The sequence below is a fragment of the Schistocerca nitens genome, chromosome 6, assembly GCF_023898315.1.
Source record: "Schistocerca nitens isolate TAMUIC-IGC-003100 chromosome 6, iqSchNite1.1, whole genome shotgun sequence".
NCBI classification, from domain to species: Eukaryota; Metazoa; Arthropoda; class Insecta; order Orthoptera; family Acrididae; genus Schistocerca; species Schistocerca nitens.
The window spans coordinates 573864177-573886544 of record NC_064619.1 but is presented as its reverse complement, the minus strand read 5'-3'; the positions used below and the strand labels follow the sequence as shown (position 1 = coordinate 573886544).

The 22368-nt window shown below is 41.7% G+C and overlaps 1 protein-coding gene across 1 annotated transcript in view; it reads left to right on the top strand.

Annotated features, from left to right (window-relative positions):
• Positions 1 to 22368, top strand: part of LOC126262851 (speckle targeted PIP5K1A-regulated poly(A) polymerase-like) — a 193104-nt gene that overhangs the window by 47135 nt on the left and 123601 nt on the right. The window contains exons 4-5 of the mRNA XM_049959719.1: positions 596 to 684; positions 1857 to 2005. Of these exons, the coding sequence (XP_049815676.1) occupies positions 596 to 684; positions 1857 to 2005 (238 nt within the window). The remainder of the gene's footprint in view (positions 1 to 595; positions 685 to 1856; positions 2006 to 22368) is intronic.

Sequence of the window (22368 nt, the reverse complement as noted above, 5' to 3'; positions counted from 1 at the left end):
AACTCAAACTCGTACCCTTCAGTCGTTTTTAGTATTGCTGCCACTTGAAGAATGTTATTTCCATAAAGCATTTAAGAATACTGCATCAATATATTTGATTTTTAAATAAATAAAAACTTTTTGTTTTCTTTGATATATAGTTTAAAAAATGCACAAGTTCTCACTTTTGTGGCTGATTATCTGCCTATGACTGACAAGACTTTCATGTTACTGTCATTACAAAATACCATATGAAATGGCAGTGTTCTGCTCATTATGGTGGAATGCTATAGAACATTAAGTACTGTTGGGAGAAATCTAACCCCTTAGGGATATACCCTGTAGAAAAGGTTTGTATTATTTGTGAACAGTGTTTTCAGAGAAATGCATAACATACTGCTGTGATTTTTTAGAGGGAATTTTTCTACTGGATTCTAAAAGTTAGCATTTTTATCTCTTTTTTACTTTGTTTCTCTTTTCAGTACTGACTAGTAAGTAGAAACTTTTTATATCAGTCACCATAATACACAGATTTTTGCATTTGCAAATGTACAGCTCATTAATGAGGGATAACCAATCTGATGGTATCATTGTTATTTTCCTTTTACTCTTACAGAGAAGCGGCTGAAGCATTGCTCAAGTCATCTGTGCATGTTTTAAATCAACTCATCCACACAGAACCAATATCAGAATCCAACCTGAAAAGTAAGTTATGTGAAATATATCTGAAATGTAATATTAGTATGCTTGTGTGGCCGCCATATGTAATTTTGTTCTCTCTTCAATAGCTATGTCAATTGTGAACATACAGTGTGTGTGGACTATGTAGAAAAATAAACTAAATTTCCAGTTGTATGTTAGGTAAACATAAAAAAGTTTGAATAATGAGCCTAAAAAAAGTTCTAAAATTTTTCATCAGAGCCAAGTTTGGGAACCAGAAAATTAAAGATGCTTGAATGCAGGAAATGTTACATTAATTTCATGTTATCTTCCTCTGTCCCAATCTCGTCCCCCTTTCCTCTTCCCCACTTCTCCCTATCTCCTCCCCACCCCCACCTCTCCCCACACTCTTCCCTCTCTCCTCTTCCATTTCTCCACTCCGCCTTGTCTCATTCCTCTACTCCTAAGGCTCACTCTTTTCATGCATTCCTACCTCCACTCCTTCCCTTTCATCCAGTCACTGCTCCCCATGTCACAAATCACCCTTCTGTTGTTTGCTGTGTAAGATTTACAATTTTTGCTGTGCAAAATTGAGAAATCTTTGTGTTGTATGATTTAAAATTTGGATGTTATCCAGACTTACAACTTCAACCCAGAGAAAACCTTTGATTTCACATGTATCTTTACTTGGAAAAATGTATTTACAGTGTCTGTCTGACTGCTTGACCACAATTGAGCTCTATGGATTGGAATTTGCATGTCTTTTAAGGTTCACCTTTGTCACTTTATTTGAAACGATATAAGAAGACTTAGTTTGGTAAAAGCATATAGTTAATTTCTTAAATCCTTCTTTTCCTTTTTATTGTGTGTTTAAACCAGATTATCCATGAGGTTTTACCAGGTTTTTCTGTGGTACTCTTCAAGGAACATGAGTTCCACTCACTCGAAAATAACTTAAGTGAAATCCATAAATTAAAAGTGGTGAAAAGCAAAATTGATAAATCAGCCTTAGTACAAGAAACACACATGTTGCAGTGTTTGATTTGTCCAGACAAAACAACCATTTGCTAATACATAATTGGTGCACTAATTTGAATTTCTCAAGTTTATGGAATATCTTTTAAAAGTAGGAACACTACGTTTAATAGAAAAGTATATAATAGCCTACTGTTTATAAATATCTGTTGTTTCACTTGATTTTATGCTTTTGCATACAGAAAGTACTTCACCTGAAGCTGGCATCAATAATGCAGCTATTATTTTTGCTGTTGAGCAAGCTTGTCAGTCACCCAGTACCAACATGGAAGAGCACATAGGAATAGTGCTGGATTTTATAATTTTGAGAGATCCAGCACGTGATGACAAGGTAAGTTACCTGCTATTGTTGTTAAGGAAATTCAGTTTATACTAACAAGTAGTACACAGGTTCCTAATATTTTGTTGCTGTCAATGTTGCACCATGAACATTTTGCCTCTGTCCCTTCATTTAAAACAAGGATGTTTAATTTTTTCTACTCAGAGTTTACTTGCTGCTTGTAATGCATAAGATGGTATAAAACCTGTGCTTTCACAGATATATACCCATTCCAACTCCCCCCACCCTCCATATTCAGCATTTGGTGTTTGCCTCTGAATCATAACAGATGTGGCACAGCAGTCCAAATGGAATTAGAATTGGACATTGATCAGGATTATATGCATTGAGGAAAGAAAAGTTTACCATGAGTGCAAACCAGAAAATGTGTCAGTAATAAGCATGATAAGAGCAAAAATGACACAGTCTTGTTTCACAAGGAATACCATATTTAAATAGTACATGACAAAGTTAATTCTTTCTTTACTGAATTTAGAAGATTTCAAGTGATAAAAGCTTTAGTTTATAGTATTACATAGGTGTATAAATGTGAAATATTACATTAATTATATTTTGATCTATTTTATTAACATAATTTATGATTGTTGCTTTTAAGCAATGTTGGTTTCTACGGGTAATAACATTATACAAAAAAATTCAGTTTACGTGAAAGTTAGTTTGTCACATAGCATTTTAGAGCTCACAAACCTTTGTACAATTTTTTATTGGCAACTTGGAGAGGGTCACTTTCCCTGTAAGTAATTAACAATTTCAGCATTACAAATTAATTAAAATTTCTAAAATTTAATATTATTTTCATATTGACTGATGCCACTAATTTACTTTCTAATTTGTCCTCCCAGATATGGTTCAAAGTTGTACTTCCATTTGAGTCTTCAGATAAATGAGAGGAGATATTTAGCTAATGTAGAATTGTTGTGTTTGCTGTGAAACCAAATGTCCAGTCTTCCAACAGATTAATTTTTCTTAAACTGCTGCCTGTATCATTTCCCATTAGTATTTATTATTATTCTTCAGGTAGTAAACAGGGATTGATTAGAGAAGACTGGAAGGGGGGAGGGGGGGATTCACTTGACCTTAGGTTGAGTGGGGCTCAACTGCTGTGAGGACAAGAGAAGGCAAAGATAAGGAGAATGCGTCAGTGGTGGTAGTAGGTCAAAAAGAAAGAAAGAGGAAATATTTTTAATTGTGCACGTCTTTTTAACAAATTTCCTTCTCATTCTGTCTCTTATCATCTCTGAACTACAGCTGACACAGTCCTTACCAACTCCCTCCTGATGCGTTATTCCCACAATAGGCAGTCCTCTTGAATCATGAGACTAAATTAGTCCTTTTTGCAAGTTCTATTCTCAAGTTGATTCAAGAAGCATCCACAGGAAAATTAGTAAATGATGTTTTTATTAAAGCTATTAACTGGTTTTGCATGAATGGACTATCTTTAAATTTGAAGAAACACAACTCATCCAGTTTTGTACTGTTGAAAATACTCCACCTACAATTAATGCAGTTTATCAGCAAGAAATAATGCACAGTGGTAGAAAATTCTAAGTTCTGGTGCGTGTATGGCATGGCAGGGAGAGGGTTGGGGGGGGGGGGGGGTCAAGGGATATTACACTGGCTATAAATTTTAGGTTCACCAAGTATTGTCATGAGAATAATATCAGAATCAGTAAGTTAAAATATTTTGCATATTTTCAGTGCTGTAGCATAATATGCTGTTCTAACAGGTAACTAGGGCTAAAAGCATTACTTGCACAGAGGAAAGTTATTATAATTGTGTTTGGAGTTCACACATGTACTTCTTGACAGGCACCTGTTTAAGTAATTGGGAATATTAACCACAGCCTCGCAGCACATTTATTCATACACAAAACTTGTTGTCAACAGTCCATTGCAATCTGAGAGCAAGGGAGACGTTTACCAATAGACTAATAGAAGGAAATATTATCTGCACTTTCCTCTAATGAATCTAATTTTGACACAGGAAGAAATGCAACACTTAGCTATAAAACTCTTTAGGATTCTGCCCCTGAAAGTGAAATAGCTGTACAGCAGAAACGTTTTCAATTGTAAATTAAAGTTGTTTCTCAAAACAACTCCTCCTAAAACATAAAAGTGTTCTTGAGTAGAAATAGTTAGTTACAGTCTGTAAATATCTGGGAACTGTCTGTGAAATATTTTGTTCAGTTGACACATTCCATGTCATAACATTTATTGGTAATATGGTTTACAGGAAGTGGAATTAATCATTCAACCTAGATTCTGACTAACCTACTAGTAACTGCCCCCTCTCATTTCAAGGATTCTGCAATGAATTCCTCTTTCCTTCCTGAAGATGCAGTGTATAGTTTGAAAAGTAAGGATTCCTCTTTTCATCTGTATTTATTTCTATTGACATCACTAGGAACTGTGACTTCTGAAGGTGGTACTGGTCAGTAAGATAGTGTCTCTGTTTAAATCAGGTCTGTTACAAAGTAAATGAATCATATCTACATTTTAATAATTCTATTCTCCATTCCACTCATTCATTCAAGTTTCTTAGCCTCCTGTTTATTGAGAGATTCACATGGATCCTACACTTTCAGAACATTGGAGAAGATAATTTAAATCTTCAAGTATTTTGAAGTATCTGAAAGGAAAGGTACCGGGTGCAGAAAATTCTTGCCTACAATAATTCTACAGAGCATTCATGTAGCCCCTGCTGGACAACAAGTCTGTTATTTATGGTTCCGCCCGACCTTCACAAGTAAAGATTGCCGATGCAGTGCATTGTTTGTATCAGACTGGCAATGCTAATTTAGGACAGTCTCTATCCCTAGCCTCTGCACCAAAGCCACCAAGTTTTTCCTATCGTTGGGCTGTTCCTGACCGTGTAACATGTCTTTAAAGCCAAGTCTTTTAGTGTGTCTTCAACAGCAACCATTGTTGCCTACTAAGCTAAGTATTTCTGAACTGCCCATGAGCCACAAAATATGCTCATGATAGACTGTGAAGTTCTCCCACAGTTTTGAAGCAAGTAACCCACCTTAGCTGATGAGGAGATACAGGATATTTTTTTTAAAATAGCAAATGGTTTATGCAGCTGATTTCAAGCTAGTGGGCTAAAATGCTTGTACAGGTATAATCACTTCAGAAACCTTTTCACATGAATCATTTAAGTACAAATGATAGCTCCACCTACGCACTATCCTTTTATACCTTGTGTACCGATTCTACTGCCATCTGTATGCTATATGTGCATATCGGTATCCCATGAATTTTGTCTCTTCAGCGTATTTTCAAAGAAGTATTCTGTTATCTTGCTGAATTCTTCCCATTTTTGGATGCTCAGTGGCTGTTAAATTTTTTCGTTTGTATTTTGTTTTTTATGACTCTGTTGGATGTTATGTTCCACCATCTGTGTTCCCTTTTTCGTGGTAATTTTTCTCACATTATTATATTTCACTTAGTCTTCAAATGAAACTCAATCCGCGTTTTTCCTTTCCCACAATAGGTCAGTATGTTTGTTTCATCATAAATCAATTTTGGCAGGATTTTGTGATAGTGCTACAAGGGCTGCAAAAGAAAAGATGGTATGTGATTCAGGTGTTCCAATACTCAAAACGAAATTATTAGCACTATACTTGACTTACATTTATGGAAAACTTTTTGTTCATTTTAGCTGGGAGAGACCGTATTTACTCGAATCTAAGCCGCACTTTTTTTCCGGTTTTTGTAATCCAAAAAACCACCTGCGGCTTAGAATCGAGTGCAAAGTAAGCGGAAGTTCTGAGAAATGTTGGTAGGTGGCGCCACAACTAACTTCTGCGGTCGAATATATGTAGCGCTGCACAGGCATGCTTTGCAGGCACAAAGATAAATACTGGCGCCAAAACCCCCGCGTCAGTAAATAAATTAAAAAAAAAAGAAGGGTGGAAGACGAGCCTTCTTCTCCGCCCCGAGTTTCGACCACTGCATTTTATACATTATCCAACGAAGTAAATAGAAATTCCGTATTGTTCATTTTCGAATGTAGCAGCATTTCAATGTACTACGAAAATCGGACTGGAAAGACTGTTTGGGATGTTTGTCGATATGGCCAACTCTAGGTTCTGAATTTTTTCGACCTGTGAGAAGAAATGGTTGCTAATAGGAACTTTCATGAATTGTGAATCACATACAGTATTCTCTTCGCCATAAGAATAATATGAATATAAACATTTTGCCATGTATTCTTTCGTGTTTGCTGCTATCTCGTTTAAATCCTGTCTGCCTAATAAACTACGAAACTAGGGTGAGACAACAGCAAACGCGGAAGAATATACATATCATGTCATGTTTATTTTCGTATTATTCTTGTGCCTAATAGTGATACAGTCAGAAATGAAGCACGGCAATTGACTAGATTTTTAAATCTGAGATGACTCTAATTTCTGTGCAGAATTTAATGTACTAAAGAGGCGTCTGCAAAGATTTTCAAACGGAGAAAAATTTTCGCTAGACTCTCGGTCAGAACGTCTTCTATCAAAAGCAGTCTATTATTTGGTTCTTGTTGATCATTATCAAAGAAAGCAGCAGTGTAAGTTAGAACAAATAGCAGTCTCTTGCCATTGTTTTGCTAATGAAACGATTCCTCTCTTTTTTTAATTGTAAGTGGCGGTAGCGCGCACAAAAGCAAGCCATGCCGCGAACGGGGACAGGCCGTAAACACTCATTATCAGAATGCGATAAACAATTCATGACACAGCACAGTAATGCATTTTCAGCTTAGAGTGACGTAAACACCTATAACAAAGAGAACGGCACTTACCAGATCAAAGCAAAATAAGCAATAAATTCAAACCAGACGAAGCACCTGAAAAAGGAAAGGTACCCGTATAAATACGGACGGAGCGCGTGACACATAGCAATGGCTACCTAGTAAAGCTTAACTGCTAAGCTTACGACTCGAACCTACTGTAGCTGTATCGTCATTCATTTGACTTAAATTGTCTCTCATATTACAATGGACCAACTTCGTTTCGATTTGGAGGTGCGGCCTAAAACTTTTCTCTCCCCTTGAATTTCGAGTCTCAAATTTCAGGTGCGGCTTAAATTCGGGAATTTTTTTTTCTTGATTTCGAGTCTCATTTTTCAGGTGCAGCTTAGATTCGAGTGCGGCTTAGATTCGAGTAAATACGGTAAAATCCTGAGATATCACCCTCTCATCAGATATCTCATATACTTTGTGTACATACTTGTTTGTCAAATTAGTGTAACATTTTCTCTCTGTAATATTATTTTAATTATGGGGAAGAATAATTTGCCACACTGAGTTATGTTGGAAAGTTCCAAAAGCATTTGTTCATAGGAGAGTCATCAGATATATTGCTTCCTTTACGTATATCTTGGGAAAAGTCAATGCAGATAAAATCGGAGAGATTTAAGCCTGCCCGGAGGCTTACCAGCAATCATTCTTACTGTGAAATATTCGCAACTGGAACAAGAAAGGAGTGAAGTGACAGTAACTGGGAAAACATATACTACCAAAGGGAGAGCCACCTGTGAACCGACATGTCATATACCAGCTAATATGTGAACACTGTTCGGCCTTTTACATTGGCATGACTACCACCAAATTATCAGTTAGGATGAAGTGGCGTAGACAGAGGGTTTATAATGCAACACACAATATCCTGTTGCAGAGCATCTCTGCAGCATGATAGTTGTGACCTTGGCGCCTGTTTCACGACATGCGCCATTAGGATTCTTTCCCCAGACACAAGTTTCTCAGAACTCAGGTGGGAACTAGCACTACGACGTGTGCTTGGTTTTCACCACCCACCTGGCCTTAATTTACGTTAGTTCCTTCCATCTCAGCATTTCTTGACAGTAACTACTTCTTTTTTTTCTCCATTTTAGATTTCCACATCTTTCATTTTCTTACCTGTCTGTTTTTCGCCATCCCCTTCCCACATACAATGCACTTAGGTTTTCACTCCTATTAACTTATGCACGATGTTTTAGCTGTTATCTCTGTCTTGCATACTATCCTGTCTCCCACCTTTAAGATCTCAGGTTTTCAAATTGTGTCTGATGCAGTCCCCAACAATCAGTCTTTCCCTTTCATCCTGTCAGGTAAGTCTCCCCTGACCCCCAGTTCTGGGTGACTTTTCCAAAAAAATCTGCCCCTTTTCCTAAACCTGTCCAGTCCTTTTCCCCCCTCACCCCTTTTCCTTCCCCTTCAATCTTCTGCCGGAAGAAAGAGCCACTGGCTCCGAAAGCTTGCATAATTATAATATTTCTTTATATGCACGTCCTGCTGCTTGGTGAGTAGATTTGTTATCTGTCCAATTGCATTATATTGGCGAGATGCCGTCCACCACAAAATGCAGTGTGGCTTGCTGAGCATAGATGTAGATGTAGAAAGAAAGAATGGTTATAATTGTGTGCTATCTGCAATGATTTTTGTTGAAACTGATATTCTTGCTTTCAAGGCTGTTGATGTATTATTGGAGGTGCACTGTTTGACATAAAACTTGGTTGCCGCAGGTACTAAGTCTGAGTCATTCATGTAAGTGCCTAATAAAACTGGCCAGCCAGATGCACAGTCTGGCTCCACTGTATGATGAGGAAGTGTGTGGAGGAAGTGTTGTCTTCTGCTCGAGCTGTTACAGTGCAGTATCTACACATAGCCTAGTTGTAATATTGTACAATGGAGAACCAATTTCTTGAGTTGGAATCCATTTGTTCCTTTATTTTCTAACCACATTTCAGCTTTCTGGTAATGATACCAGTCCGATGAAATGTCAAAGATAATTTGCTTCACTTTTTAATCCACCAGTAATAGCAAAACTTTCCACAAAGGAGCTTGTGTCTGCTTCCAGACCAGAACAGTTCACACATGAGAATTTCCTCACCGTAAAGTGGCGAGCGGCTACCAGCCACCCGCCATTAACTGCTAGATGTTGACCACAGTCCAACTAGGTCAATGTGGCACCACACACTTTTGAAATGTTTCTGCTCTCTCATCGGTAAGCATGAAATTGTTTCTAATTACAGTTTGAATTTCCGCAGGAAGTAACTTCTCTAAAGCAAGTGAACACTGTGGAGTTACACATCATGGTTATGTTACTATGAGTGTATTATAGATTGTCATTTTGTACAACAGTATTGAAAGTTCTTGGGGGGAGCAATACATAAAATAAGGGAAAGGCAGCCACTTGCCTGTAGCAGATCAATGTGTGGAGCTCAGAAACATGTAACAGAAAACAACATTCACACCAGCTTTCAAGCAATAGCTCTTTTTCTAGCAAAAGTACACATGTTCACACAACCAAACATAGATGGTTGTGGCCACAGCAAGACTGATTATTGATGCTTGGTTATTGAAAGCGGTTGCCTGAGCCGATGAAGATGAGGATGAGGTAAGGAAGGGTGCAAGGACAGTGTAGTGGAAAAGATGCTGGTCTTTGGGCCAATGACTCTGCAGCCTCACAGCAAAATGAAAAGAGTATGGAGGGTGGAGGGAAAAGAGATGCAGGAACAGGGGGAAAGGGGAGGGTGAAGATGAAGAGGGAGAAATGGAGGAGGGTCGAAAAGGGATAAGAGGAGAGGGAGAGGTGGTTGTGCAGCTGCAGAATCATCTGCTTGCTTCTTTCCCTCTGCACACCTTCCTTGTGTCCTTGCCTACTGCATCCCCACCTTCTTCAGCTCAGGCAAGTGCTTCCAGCGTTTGAGTAGTCAGTCTTGCCAGAGCCATTGTAGTGCACATTTGGGTGTGTCTGCCCCCCCCCCCCCCACCTCTGTGTGTGTGTGTGTGTGTGTGTGTGTGTGTGTGTGTGTGTGTGTGTGTGTTTTGGAAGCTAGTGTGCTCTGTGCTCCATGCGTCAGTTGTAATTTTCTTATTTGAAAGTCTAGTATTTGTCTTGCAGTTACAGATTGTTTTTCACATACTTGATTCTTATTGTTGTTTAAGCATTATCAAATAGTCACAAGTGAAAAAAGGTATAGCATTCCTGACACATTGCTCACTTTGGATTTAACACAGGGATGAAGACAGTGGAGGCAGCTTGAGACATTTGTGTCGTGTGTGGGATGAGTGCTGTCAGACAAATAACTTTGGATAGGGATTTTCTTATGTCAAGAAAGATTGTTCTGGCGTGAATGATTTTCCACATTCAGGAAACCACTGTAATTGACATGTGATGAACTGTGACCATTTAACCTTCATCTGAGATTTGTATTCAGTAGGCAACGCTCAGAAGTTGTGTGTAGGAGTACTTGATACTCTAATCCAAAGCAGCAAAAATTTGATGGGTAAGTGATGTTGCATTTATGTTAACTTTGTAGGAAGGAATTTATGACAGCTCCAACTAAAGACATCGCTTCAAGCAAAAGGCAGTGTGAACATACATTATTTTGCACTTTGTGGCATAAAAGTGGGCTGTGCACTATGAACTCCTATCCATTCATGTGTCCATTATAGCCAGCTTATGTTGCCAACAGCTGACTAACCTTTTGGTCACAGTATAAGGAAAGTAACCAACAAAACTGCATTGCGTGTTCCTACCACATGATACCCCACACTGGTGATCCCACAAACAGCAAGGGGCTCACCACTCTGGCAGGTTCGTGCTTGGCTACCATGGAGCCCCAGCTTTTGCAGTATCTTTTCCCTTCTGTGCTGCATGTCTATCCTCTTGCTATTCTTTTTCCCCTCCCTTGGGAAACATTTCTGTGGTGTTATTGGGAATGTTCTGCATTGTCTGTCCCTGGATAAGAACAGTGTCACCACTGTTTTTTGTTCCCTTTTCCTTTCTTGGTTCCCCTTCTCCTCTCGTTCCACTGCTTCGGCACTTGAGGTTCCTCTTTTTCTTCTCCCTCCCTGTGCACTCCTGAAGGCCTGTCCACGTGACTGACGTGTAACAGGTGACTGTGTAATGCATAATTCTCAGCCCAGGGTTGACAGGTCGGGCTCACATGTACCCCCTGGTATAGGCCAGGCCCAGAGAGGGGTGATTGTCTGAGCTGCAACCTGACCAAATTTCCAATTGGTCCCTCTGTCAGGTGTTGGGGAGGTGTGACCTGAGGTGTGAACAATCACCTAAGGTGGGTGTGCCCCCTTGTGAAGAGGGCCACCAGTTGCAAGGAGTGCACCATCAGATATGCTGGCATTCATGGGGGATTTTCTCGCGATGAGCCAATCGTCTTCCCAGTCGACATCTACAAAATGTAAACTTAATGAGGCTGATGATTCAAAGACCCTTCCCACTGCACCACGGTTCCTCTTGGTCTCACGTACTGGAGACTGCCAATCCTTCGCCATGGTAAATCTGTTTATTATTCAGAAAGGTGTTGATGCAGTTGCCGGCCCTGTGAAATCCTGCTGTCATTTACAGAATGGTGCTTTGCTTTTGGAGACTACTTCTGATTCTCAAGCACAACAACTGCTTGCCACCTCACTTCTCCATGGCTACCCTGTTCGTGTCGAGGCCCATAGAACTCTGAATTCTTCCCATCGTGTTATTTACATTGGGCTGCTCGACGATCTAACTGAGGCCGAAATCCAAAAAATGGTTCAAATGGCTCTGAGCACTATGGGACTCAACTGCTGTGGTCATAAGTCCCCTAGAACTTAGAACTACTTAAACCTAACTAACCTAAGGACATCACACACATCCATGCCCGAGGCAGGATTCGAACCTGCGACCGTAGCGGTCGTGCGGTTCCAGACTGTAGCGCCTTTAACCGCTCGGCCACTCCGGCCGGCCGGCCGAAATCCAGTCTTACCTCTCTGATCAGAGTGTCATTGCCATCTATCGGGTGATGAAAAAGGTAGATTCCTCCTTAGTGCCCACCCACACTCTTTTTCTCACCTTTGATAGTGTGGTGTTTCCATACAAGATCAAAGCAGGTTATAAAATTACCACAGTCCGACCATACATTCCGAACCCAATGTGCTGCTACCAGTGTCATTGTTTCAACCACACTAGAACGTGTTGTTGACACCCAGCCAAATGTGTAACTTGTGGTAGTGATGCTCATGAGGGCAGTTGTCCGCCTCCTCCTCCTCCTCCATGCTGTATCAACTGCAGATGGGGCCATGCCACCTCCTGTCAGGATTGTCCCATGTATCTTGATGAGAAGGCTGTTCAAGAGGTCCGGGTAAAGGAAAAAGTGCCTTACCCAGTCACTTACAAGTTATTGGTTAGTCGCAAACCCTGCGTTCTCCCGTCTGGAACCTATAGTTCTATTCTTGTTACCCCTCGCTCCATGAAGGACATGGCCACGCAGACAAGTAACCTCAAATTCAGCTCTGAGGTTGTAAAATCACCCAGTGTCAAGGTAGCATCACCATCCCCTGTCTAGCTGTGCAACAAGTCATCAAACTCTCACCTCAAGCGGCAAAACCACCAGCTACACAACCAGTAGGCCGGAAAAGACAGAAGGAGTACTCCCATGAAGACTTCCTATGTCCCTGCAGCCAAACAACACCCAAGTCTTCCTCTGCTAACTGGAAAGACTCGAAGAAGTCCACTAAAAGCAAATGGTCTTCTCCTTCCCTGACTCGAAGATCTCTTCGAAGGTGTTGCCACGTGATACTTTACCCCCACAGGCCTCCGTGTTGCCGGTGCACACCACCAACTGTTTTTCAGTGTTGGACTCCACAGACCGATAGCACATGCAAGCCGATGCTTCTGTGGATCCCACAGAGCAGGATCCTCATGCTTGTGTGCCCTGTCGCCGCGACTCTTCACAGGCTATCTCTCGACAGCTGCCGAGATGACACTCCTTCATTTTTTCCTCATCATGACTCCTCAAATGGAACTTTCTTGGCCTTTGGTCCCACAAAGAGGATTTGCAGCTGCTTTTTAGCATTGCAGCATTTCCTTATACTCTGCCTTCAGGAAACGAAATTGCGTCCTGATGACCGCTTTTAACTTTCACATTTCTTCTCGGTTCGGTTTGACCTCTACCCTGAAGTCGGCATTCCATCTCATGGGGGTGTCATGCTGCTCATACGGGATGACATTCATAGTCAAGCCATCTCCCTGACTGCCCATCTTCAAGCTGTTGCAGTTTGCCCTTTCCTTCCCGATCCGACATTTTCCCTCTTTACCATATATGTTCCTCTGTCATTCGATGTCACCAGGGCAGACTACCTTCAGCTTATTGGGCAGCTACCTCCCCCATTTTTGCTACTCGGTGACTTCAGTGTGCATCATCCCTTTTGGGGTTCTCCCAAGACCTGTCAGAAAGATGCCCTGTTGGCTGATCTTCTTAACCAACTTGACCTCTTCTGCTTTAACACTGGAGCACCCTCTTTCCTTTCCAGCTCCTTGCACACCTATTCCCATTTGGACCTATCCTTCTGCACTACCCAGTTTGCCCATCGTCTTGAGTGGTCCATTCTTTCTGACATCTACTCAAGCGACCATTTCCCATGTGCTATCCATTTGCCAACTCCTACTCCACCTGCGTGCACACCCAAATGGCAGCTTACTAAGGCTGACTGGCAGCTTTACTCTTCCCTGGCAACCTTCAAAAACAAAATTTCCCCAGTTGTGACGACCAGCTGGAATATCTCAAAAACGTTATCCTTACTGCTGCAGAAAGTAGCATTCCTCGCGCTTCCTCTTTACCACGTCATGTCCCAGTCCCTTGGTGGACTGAGGCATGCCGCGACACAATTTGCACATGGAGACATGCTCTCCACGTTTTTAACCGTCATCCTACCATGGCAAAATGTATTCATTATAAACAGATGTGTGCACAGTGTCTTCACATTCTTTGGGAGCTAGCTGCATTTCATTCACTGGTTCTTTTAACAGTTCCACCCTTCTTCTGTCATGTGGGCCAACCTCCGACAGCTCTTTGGGGCCAAGATCCATTCCCCAATTTACAGCCTGACAGTAGCAGACAATGTCATCGTGGACCCTATTGCTATCTCCAACGCCTTGGACACCATTTTGCAGACGTTTCGAGCTCTTCCCACTATCATCCTGCCTGCTTCCATCAGCAACGAGCAGAGGAGGCTTTGGCAATACCCTTCTTTCTCCGAATCGTGAGTGCTACAATGCCGCCTTTACTATGAAGGAGCTAGATCATGCTCTCTGTTCATCCCGATCCTCCGCCCCAGGACCAGATGCTGTCCACATTCAGATGTTGCAACACTTTTCTCTTGCAGGCAAGCACTTTCTGCTTAACACATACAACCGCATCTGGAAAGAGGGCACATTTCCCGGACGTTGGTGTGAAGCCACCATCATACCCATACCTAAGGTCGGTAAGGACAAAAACCTTCCTTCTACCTACTGCCCCATCTCTCTCGCCAGCTGCATTTGCAAGGTGATAGAACTTATGATTCATGCCTGGCTGGTGTGGTGGCTCGAGTCTCGCAATTTACTGACAAATGCACAGTGTCGATTTTGAGTGCGGCGTTCTGGAGTTAACCATCTCGTTACTTTGTCCACCCAGTCAGGAACGGTTTTCTGTAGAAATCCGAGACTGTGTCAGTGTTTTTTGATTTGGAGAAGGCCTACGACACCTGCTGGGGAACTGGTATCCTCTGTACTCTTTACACATGCGGCTTCCGTGGCTGCCTGCCCTGTTTCCTTTAGGAATTTTTAAATGATCGAGTTTTCTAGGTGTATGCATGTTCTGGCTTATCGGATATCTTTATCCAGGAAAACAGTGTGCCTCAGGGTGCCATCCTCGGTGTCGTCCTCTTTGCTATTGCCATTAACCCTATAATGGCCTGTCTCTCAACTCCTTTTTTGTTGACAATTTTGCCATCTATTGCAGTTCTCCACAGACCTGTCTCACTGAGCGGCATCTTCAGCGATGTCTTGATCGTCTTTACTCCTGGAGCATCGACAATGACTTTCGCTTTTCCACTGACAATTGCTGACAGTGCAATTGGTTTCTCCCACCATCTTTACATCTCTGGCCTGTTGCCCTTCCATTTGTTGAAACTACAAAATTCCTGGGGCTCATGCTCGATAGGAAACGCTCTTGGTTGTCCCATGTGTCTTACCTGGCAGCCTGCTGTACGCGTTTCCTCAATGTCCTACGTGTCCTCAATGGTACTTCCTGGGGTACCAGTCGAACCACTCTCCTCTGTTTGTACCGGTCCGTTGTCTGTTCAAAACTCGACTATGGGTGCTTTATTTATGCATCTGCAAATCCATCCCTCTTACACCGTCTCAACACTATCTACCATCATGGCATCTGTGTGACCACTGTCGCCTTTTACACTAGCTCAACTGAGAGTCTGTATGCTGAAGCTGCTGAACTACAACTGTGCTACTGCTGTGACTTTCTCCTTAGCAGGAATGCATGCTGTTTGTCTGCCATGCATGGCCACCCATCCTATGCTTTCTTCTTCGATGATTCCTCTGATCGCCTGTATGGGGCATGTCTGTTTTCTCTCTTACCTCCTGGAGTCCTCTATCAGCACTTGTTATGGCAGCTTAACTTCACATTACCTGCAACTTTCACAATGGGTGTGAACCCTTCTCCACCTTGGCTTCGTGAAGCAGTTAATGTTAACCTTGGCCTTCATTCACTTCCTAATGACACTACTCCAGCCACACTCTATTGCCTTAAGTTTTACGACCTTTGCATGGAACCTCAAGATGGTACCTTTATACGCACTGATGGCTCTCGGACTGACTGTGGGGTCAGTTGTGCCTTCATCATTGGCAACCGTATCTTTCGATATCGGCTTCTGGCACACTGGTCAGTATTTACAGCTGAGCTCTTCACTCAGTATCAGGCCATGGAGTACATCTGGTGACACAGACTTTTCAATTGTGTCTTCTGCTCAGACTCACTCAGCACCCTTCAAAGTCTATATGCGCTGTACACCGCCCATCCCTTAATGCAGCGAGTCCAGGAAAACTGTCACTTGCTCACTCTTGGTGGAGCCAGTGTGATGTTTATGTGGGTTCCTGGTCATGTTGCTCTGCCAGGAAATGAGGCTGCTGACGCTGCGGCCAAGGCTGCAGTACTCATACCTCAGCCCGCTAGTTTCTATATTCCCTCCGATGATCTCTGTGTTGCCGTCTCTGAGGAGGTGGTGTCCTTTTGGCATTGCCAATGGTCCTCCCTTCACGGGAATAAGCTCTGACTTATCAAGCCTCTCCCAGCAGCTTGGACGACCTCCTCTCGGCCCTCCCGCTGGGAGGAGGTCAGTTTAACTAGGCTGCATATAGGGAACTGCCTTTTTACCCATCGTCATTTGATAAGTGGCGCTACCCCACCACTTTGGACACATTGCACCCAAGTTTTAACTATCCACTACTTCCTGATGGAATGCCCATTTCTGAACTGTTTACGTTCCCACTTCTGTATGGTCTCTTTTTTTCGCCCTTTCTCCATTTGCCTGTTTTTAGCTGTCTTCTCTTATGTCAATTGGGACTGACGTATAGTTGTTTTCTACCTCCTCTCTGTGTCTTCGTGTTCTATAGTTGTGAATTGGGTGTGTATGACCCCAGTTGTTTTTTGCACCCTAAAGCAAAATAAAACCGAATCCAAATCACAAACAGGACTATCGTTGAATGTGTTTTAATGTACATTATTTTTAACAAAATAATGTAATGTAATTCAATAGATTATCTATCTAACTACATAATTTTGTAGAATTTGTTGTGGAAGTCTTCTTTCATGCACTTATTACCATGATCTTATGGTCTCAAATATTTACCTTTCTCATTCCTTATCAAACAATTGTTAAGGAAATTCCTTTCCGAATGAAAATATTCTTCAAACCTTACTTGGTGACATTTTTAACTGTTAACTAGAAGTTTTCTACAGGCATTGAGCATTGTTAGGTTGTTTAGTCAATGTTAGCAAATATATTGTTGATTAGTAATTTCTCTCTAATGTTTACAGTTGTGTTCAATAAATTAATGGAAAAATGCTAATAAATATGAACTGCACTAATGCAAAGAATTACAACTTATTCCAGTAACCTTACAATGGAAGTATATTTTCATAGAACATAAATTATCTGTAATACAAATTTCCCTACATCCACACAAATTAGTAACATATTGCACACTTCAGACTTTGAAACTATCTGCATTTACAAGTGTCATACTCAAGAAGTATGGAAATGAAGCAGGTATAGAGGATGCATAAAGTTAATAAATTATTTAGTGGCACAGTTTGATAATCAAGTGTGCAGTGTCACAAGTTCTTCACACTTGCACTATGGGGTACTGGGAGTAGCAAGAAGGCTCAGGGGAGAAGTTTTTGCAAGATATCCTTACTCATTTTCTGTCTGGCTTGCTTCTAGCTCTGACACATAATAGGTAAAAGGCTGGCCTCCAGTGAGATTTGAATTAACAGCCAACACCTCCTTCACTTTATAGTGTGCGCGCTACCTACCTCAGAGCTACCAAAGAACTGCAGCATCTCTCTCTCTCTCTCTCTCTCTCTCTCTCTCTCTCTCTCTCTCTTATTGCCCCAGTGGTGGTTAGGGCAGCTAAATTGCAATGAAAAAGATGAGATTAGTTGGCAGTTCCCCCATGGAACAACTTCTTTGATTCAAAACGATAAATTGATAACCTGATGATCCACAATAAGTGAAAATCACTAAGATTAGTCAGTGGAAATGACAAGAAGATATCAGGTGAATTTAGTTGAGTAATTCTGTCTCATCCAGTAACCCAATGATCACACGGATACCAAACGTATTCTGTGTTATTGCCAGGTTTCAGCTATACTACAAGCAGGAGAATACGTCTCCGAGTCGATGTACGAGCACGTCACAGACATGATCGCCAAGGGTTGGAATAAAGAAAACATACGTCAAGGAGTTTTATTCCCATTCTGTAATTAGGTTCAGGGACTAGAGTGTAATTACTAATAATACCCTGATGCACCAACTGCAAACTGTAACAGGCTTTTACTGCAGGGTAGGAGTGGGAGAGTGGTTCTGTGCTGCAGGATGGCAATGGAGTAGTCAAAGAAGGCAGCCAGTCAGTTGGCAGAACACTGAACATGAACAGATGTAGTTCAGCCCATCTGAAACAGACATACTGCAGACGATGGTAGGTGACCCTTGGTGCCCAGCACACTGGTAGGGGCATGTTGGCATGTGCATTTCCCATAGATGGTAACAGTGACCTGGCCACCAAAGCATGCTGGCAGATCCCCTGTGCCTGGGTTGGATATTCAGGCAGCATTGTTTGTGGCCATGTCATAGATGTGGTAATGACTGACACAGGCTGTGTCATCGGATGGCCCATCTGTGATGATTTGCTGATGGGCTGGTTCTGTTGCTTTAAATCCAGTTTCCACAAGCTGGCAGTTGCAAAAGCCCCCTGTACAGAGGTGCCATCGAAACATCCGGACCAGAGCAGATGACTTGGTGTGACATAATCAGTAGGTTAGTCAATTGCGCAATGGGAGTCTGCATGATGTCCATACATGGAAGCGCCAGTGTCTGTTGACACTGCTGAGCTTTCAGGGCATTGGTTGGTAACTGTTGACTGGCTTAAGTTACAGGGCTGCAATCCCAGCTGCCGGTGTCTTTAAGTCATTACATTTCCTCCCTCCTTAGAGTAACATGGTCCTCCAGATTCCTATTTTGTTGGTCTAACTGTAAGACAGACACTTTCACACATATCAAAGGTTGTTCATTGCTTGAATAAGACTTTGGCATGTCGTCCTATTCATTTTATTTTACACTACATACAGTGTCTCACGTTGCTTAAGCACTGAATTTCTGCGACTGTCTTTGCTTCTCCTTGTACTTTATTTTCATTCATAATTTATTATTGTTTCACTGGCATCGGCATGACTATTGGGAACCTGCGGGTTGAAGGAAGGTAAGAACAGGATATGGCCAACTATACATCTTAGATGGCAGATCACAATACTTCTTAGGCTCAGAATTACACAAACGGCTGATATACTAGTCCCTTTGCTTATGAATTGGTTGTGTTGTTCATCCCAATATTTTCATAGGTGATCAAGTAGGTGCTCCATTGTTACACGACCATTTTGTGCTGCCATCATCTGCGCCATGGTAGCCAGAAGAATTAAGTTTAACGCGGCATTGTGGAAAGTCAGGTTTTCCTTGGGTAGGATTTTGAAAGGTAGGTCCGATAGGTAAATTAATAAGTGACTGGTATTTAGAGTTGTGGCTCTGGTAATGGTGGTGAGTAATTGGAAAATGGGACCTGAAATGTCTCATTGTGTACTATTCATTAGTAATGCCTGACCTTTAAGCTGTATGTGCTGGGTGCTGCCAAAATGTCTTTGGTCATAGTAGATGGCAATGACTATTATCAGTTTTTATTCTGAGTACAGCTTATGTGACTCTGTCCTCTGGAAAAATTCAGTTTCACTTGTGATGATTTCCCTGGGGCAGTTAGTTGCTGTCTTTGTGGAGCGAAACAGAGTATATTCACATGACTCAGATATGGTGTGTATTTGCTTTGTGGGGCAAACTGTGTCTTTATCGGATTGGCACTGTAGTGACTCCACAGTGGAGAGTCCTACTTCCTCAAATCCCATATCATCTTAAACGACTGAATTAACCTAGAAAGCATCCATTATAAAGAATCTCCAACATTAGTTACATGCCAAAGTGTGTCACACATAAACTTATTCACTCTCACTTACTACCAACTTCTATACCTACTGCATAAAAAGACACTACTGTTCTATTAATAGTTCTCTAACTTACTACCTATAAGCAATTGTTCATCATGAACCTTTCTAATAGAAATAAAACAACATAAATATAACCATAATACATAACTGATAAGGAACTGCAAACATTCAACTCATGAGACCACCTTGAGGTCTTAAGATGTGTGTGGATGTGTTAGAGAAAGCTCAGATACACTCTTTCCCCTTTGGAAGGGACCTCCAACAATTGAAGCAGTGCTTCTTGTTCACCTTGAAACGGGCAGATTATATTCATATGGACAGTCATGGTTCAGGTGGAGATATTTATTTTAACATTAACTGGGAATGTTTTGAGTACCTGATAGGGCCCTTGTTACCATGGAATTAACTTCTTTGTCTTCCCCTTCGGAATGTGAGGGTTAGATAGCATAACCCACTGCCCAACATGATACTTGGGTAATTTTGGTTTTTCATTGTGAGTGTTTTCCTGTCTGTTTGATTTTACGTTCTCCAATCTTACTTTTTTTCTGATTCTACACGATAAATTTGTAGCCTCTGTGAAAAACCCATAAAATCAGTACTAAAAATTCCCCATTTCATGTTTCTTCCTAGTAAGGTTTACTTCGATTCTATGTTCTTACTCCTTGTCTCGCTTGACTTCATTGCACTTTCTTCTTATTGACATTTGACATGACTGAAAGAGTTATAAGTGGCACAAAAGACAGACAGTTTGCACCATGAGTGGTGGTGGTGGTGGTGGAGGAGGAGAAGTTAAGGGAATATTTTAGGCCATTGTAGAGAGGGGAGACATGAGAGAAAATGCTGACATAATCCATGATCAGTATTATCAACACAACTTGCAACGTTTAGCTATGCAACTATTTAGCTTGTGGCAGTAGTGAAAAAACAGGACAGTTGATGCGAAATGTTTGACCAATACATGATGAAGGGGCCCAGCTGTCACCTTTTCTTGTGCCATTTATAACTGTCTCATCTTTTTGATTGTATTTTTGATGTACTGTATTCAGCAACAGTATCAGTCATCAACCTTTTAAATTCAAACACTTAGTCTCAAAGAACGGCCCAGTCCTTGCGAATTCACTTCTTATTTGTACCGAAAACGTACATTTAGTAACAGATTGGCTGTGACGTCATCCGAGGCAGGGCGTAAGTAGGCATTTGACTGAAGTGGACTGAGTGATAGCTTGGTGCAAAGTGTGTGTCACTACCTCTCAGGCCTTATTTATACATGGGCGTAGTGAATGGCCAAAGGGAACATCTGCTGTCTTCTACTGTATGCCCAGGTAGCAGCATCTAAATGGCCACTTATTTAATAACTCGGTTATGAATCAGTTTACAATCTTTGATAAAATTATTTAATTGAATGGATAAAAAATCTACTCACCAAGCAGCAGCAGAACACACACTATTGTGATTGGCAAGCTTTCGGAGCCAGTGGCTCCTTCTTCAAGCTTAGGCAGAAGGGTTGAAGGGGAAGGAAGAAGGGTGAAAGGAAAGGACTGGAGAGGTCGAGGAAAAGGGGTAGACTTTGGGAAAGTCACCCAGAACTGTGGGTCAGGGGAGACTTACCGTATGGGATGACAGGGCGATTCACAAATACAGGGTGTTACAAAAAGGTACGGCCAAACTTTTAGGAAACATTCCTCACACACAAAGAAAGAAAATATGTTATGTGGACATGTGTCCGGAAACACTTACTTTCCATGTTAGAGCTCATTTTATTATTTCTCTTCAAATCACATTAATCATGGAATGGAAACACACAGCAACAGAACGTACCAGCGTGACTTCAAACACTTTGTTACAGGAAATGTTCAAAATGTCCTCCGTTAGCGAGGATACATGCATTCACCCTCTGTCGCATGGAATCCCTGATGCGGTGATGCAGCCCTGGAGAATGGTGTATTGTATCACAGCCGTCCACAATACGAGCACGAAGAGTCTCTACATTTGGTACCGGGATTGCGTAGACAAGAGCTTTCAAATGCCCCCATAAATGAAAGTCAAGAGGGTTGAGGTCAGGAGAGCGTGGAGGCCATGGAATTGATCCGCCTCTACCAATCCATCGGTCACCGAATCTGTTGTTGAGAAGCGTACGAACACTTCGACTGAAATGTGCAGGAGCTCCATCGTGCATGAACCAGATGTTGTGTTGTACTTGTAAAGGCACATGTTCTAGCAGCACAGGTAGAGTATCCCGTATGAAATCATCATAACGTGCTCCATTGAGCGTAGGTAGAAGAACATGGGGCCCAATCAAGACATCACCAACAATGCCTGCCCAAACGTTCACAGAAAATCTGTGTTGATGACATGATTGCACAATTGCGTGTGGATTCTCGTCAGCCCACACATGTTGATTGTGAAAATTTATAATTTGATTATGTTGGAATGAAGAAGCTCATCCGTAAAGAGAACATTTGCACTGAAATGAGGATTGACACATTGTTGGATGAACCATTTGCAGAAGTGTACCCGTGGAGGCCAATAAGCTGCTGATAGTGCCTGCACACGCTGTACATGGTACGGAAACCACTGGTTCTCCCGTAGCACTCCATACAGTGACGTGGTCAACATTACCTTGTTCAGCAGCAACTTCTCTGACACTGACATTAGGGTTATCGTCAACTGCACGAAGAATTGCCTCGTCCATTGCAGGTGTCCTCGTCGTTCTAGGTCTTCCCCAGTCGCGAGTCATAGGCTGGAATGTTCCGTGCTCCCTAAGA